The 2,215-nt window shown below is 49.5% G+C and overlaps 1 protein-coding gene across 1 annotated transcript; it reads right to left on the bottom strand.

Moving 5' to 3' along the window:
* Positions 1-463: 463 nt before the first annotated feature.
* On the bottom strand, positions 464-1,372 carry LOC4335392 (pathogenesis-related protein 1). Its single transcript, XM_015779861.3, has one exon. The coding sequence runs from the start codon at positions 1,362-1,364 to the stop codon at positions 723-725; it is 642 nt and encodes a 213-aa protein (XP_015635347.2). The 5' UTR covers positions 1,365-1,372; the 3' UTR covers positions 464-722.
* Between the last annotated feature and the right edge of the window lie 843 nt (positions 1,373-2,215).

Genomic DNA, 2,215 nt, shown 5'->3' with positions numbered 1-2,215 from the left:
CCATTCGAATACACGTAACATCTTGTATTTGTCCTTGGCATCTCTTTGAGTTTTGTGTCGTGGCCTCGTGGGGCAACGCTAGGTCTGTGCATACCCCAGGTTGCGTCGAGGCACAGCCATGTCTGACACCACCGCTCTCGCTGGTGCAAACAAATATGCTAGTCTGTCTGATTGCCTCTAATTTACTTCATCCTGTCGTGTAAACGTATCGTTTTGAACATTTACAAAGCCTTCAGTATAGCAATAATATCCATAGATATACATTCTTCACAAAACCTGATGATAAAATTATACTGTTTCATGCCTATTCTAAACATAAATTGTCATGTATATATCTAGTCTAAAGTATTTAAAATATATATTGATATTCTATGCTTTGAATATTGTTTGGTTCGTTGTTTTTCAGAAAAATGAATACGAGAGCATAATCTTCACAATTTAGCTCAAGACATTACAGATCAAATTGTACTAATTCAAAATTAAATTATATTTGAAGAAAATATATATAATGCACAAGCATTAGAGCACAACGGCTTATTGGGCAGAATAGTAATTCACTCGCATGCACAACGACCTACACTCTCTGTCCCATAAAAAAAATAACTTGTAAAGATGAACACATACATATATTGGTTCAAATTTGTCCGTATAAATTGATTTTTTTTAGGACGGAGTGAGTATGTGATTATTCTCCGGGGCACGGCACTATATGTATAACACGATCAGTATGGTCGGCCGGTGCCGTAGTTCCCCGGCGGGAAGTAGTCGCAGACGAGCAGCGAGTCGCCGGAGTCGCACACGATGCGGCCGCACCCGACCTGCGTCGTGTTCCGCCACACCACCTGCGTGTACCGCGTGCACGGCGACGACGACCCGGACGACGCGGCCGCCGCCGCGCCGGCGCACGTGTTGCTGCCGTAGTCGTACCGCCGCCGGCCCTCGTCCACCCACGCCGCCGCCAGCGCCGGCGCGTTCCACCGCCGCCCCTTCCCGACGAACGCGTTCTCGCCGAAGTTGAACAGCGGCGAGCGCCGCGGCGCGCAGTCGCCGCGCCGCGACGCTGCGTACCCCTTCGCGTACCGGGCGATGCCCGCGCTCCACGCCAGTGGCGCCACGCCCACCGCGCGCCGCGCCTCGTTGTGCACCGCCAGGATCCCCGCCACCGTCTGCGCGGCACGCGCGCGGCGTCCGGCGTCCGCGCCCGAGACGCCATTGCCGGCGCCGGTGGTGGCAGCGAAGCACTGGGAAGCCATTGCCAGGATTACAACGACAGCGACATGGGACACGTAGGTGTTAGACATTTTCGTCTCTTTCTTGTCTGCGACTTCTGATTGTTTTTTAGAAGGGAGAGCAATGCAAAGCATGCGATGATGGAATGTTTTGGGTTCAGATTTTGATGCGAATTTATAGACGATTTTGCGTGAGAATATTTTAAATTATTGCGATTTCTGAATTCGCGCTGTGGATGATCCAGTACGTGGATATAGCTTTGAACGCTCGCATGGCGGCTAGCTAGCTACATAATTAATTATGTGTGTGATCTAGCTTGTTCTTGCATAACTTCTTGGTACCTAAGTAACAAGAGAATCTCACACATTGTTTGATGGTGATTGTGTGATTGACCAGATAACCGATATGAAGAACATGCATGCATGATTTGTATATTTATTTGTTGAGTGTAGAGTAGGCATGCATGGTTGCTGGTTTTAGGGGCTGATGATGTGTGTGTGTTCCTGTCATTGATCACAGCTGAGAGCGAAGATTAAGCACTACGCCAGAACCCTACATCTATGACGGCACATTAGTGACGGGTTTATAAATTGGTCACAGATGACCGTCACCTTTGACGGGTCGTTAGGTTTACCGTCATTGGTGAGGCATCTAGCCGTGGCCCGTCACAGGTATCACCTCACCTGTGACGGGCCAGAATTTTAAGCCGTCACAGGTAAGACAGTGACAAGTTTGACTTCCAACCCGTCACTGGTATGACCTCATTTGTGATGGGCCAGGGAGTTACAACCCGTCACAGGTGATGGGCCGTCACCTGTGACGGATATGACTTCTGGCCCGTCATTGATTTTAAGTTTGCACCCGTCAAAGGTGATCAATTTTGACATATAAAAAAGGAACCCCCACCCCCCACCCATGGGGCCCACCGCCACCTGCTCAGTCTCTCTCCTCCTCCTCTCAGTCTCTCTTCTCTTCTTCCCACCGA

This window comes from Oryza sativa, chromosome 4 (genome assembly GCF_034140825.1).
Source record: "Oryza sativa Japonica Group chromosome 4, ASM3414082v1".
Classification (NCBI taxonomy): domain Eukaryota; kingdom Viridiplantae; phylum Streptophyta; class Magnoliopsida; order Poales; family Poaceae; genus Oryza; species Oryza sativa.
This window is presented reverse-complemented; position numbering and strand designations above follow the sequence as displayed.

Coding starts and splice junctions, on each gene's coding strand:
- LOC4335392 (XM_015779861.3), bottom strand. CDS start 1,364: ATGCTTTGCATTGCTCTCCCTTCTAAAAAACAATCAGAAGTCGCAGAC.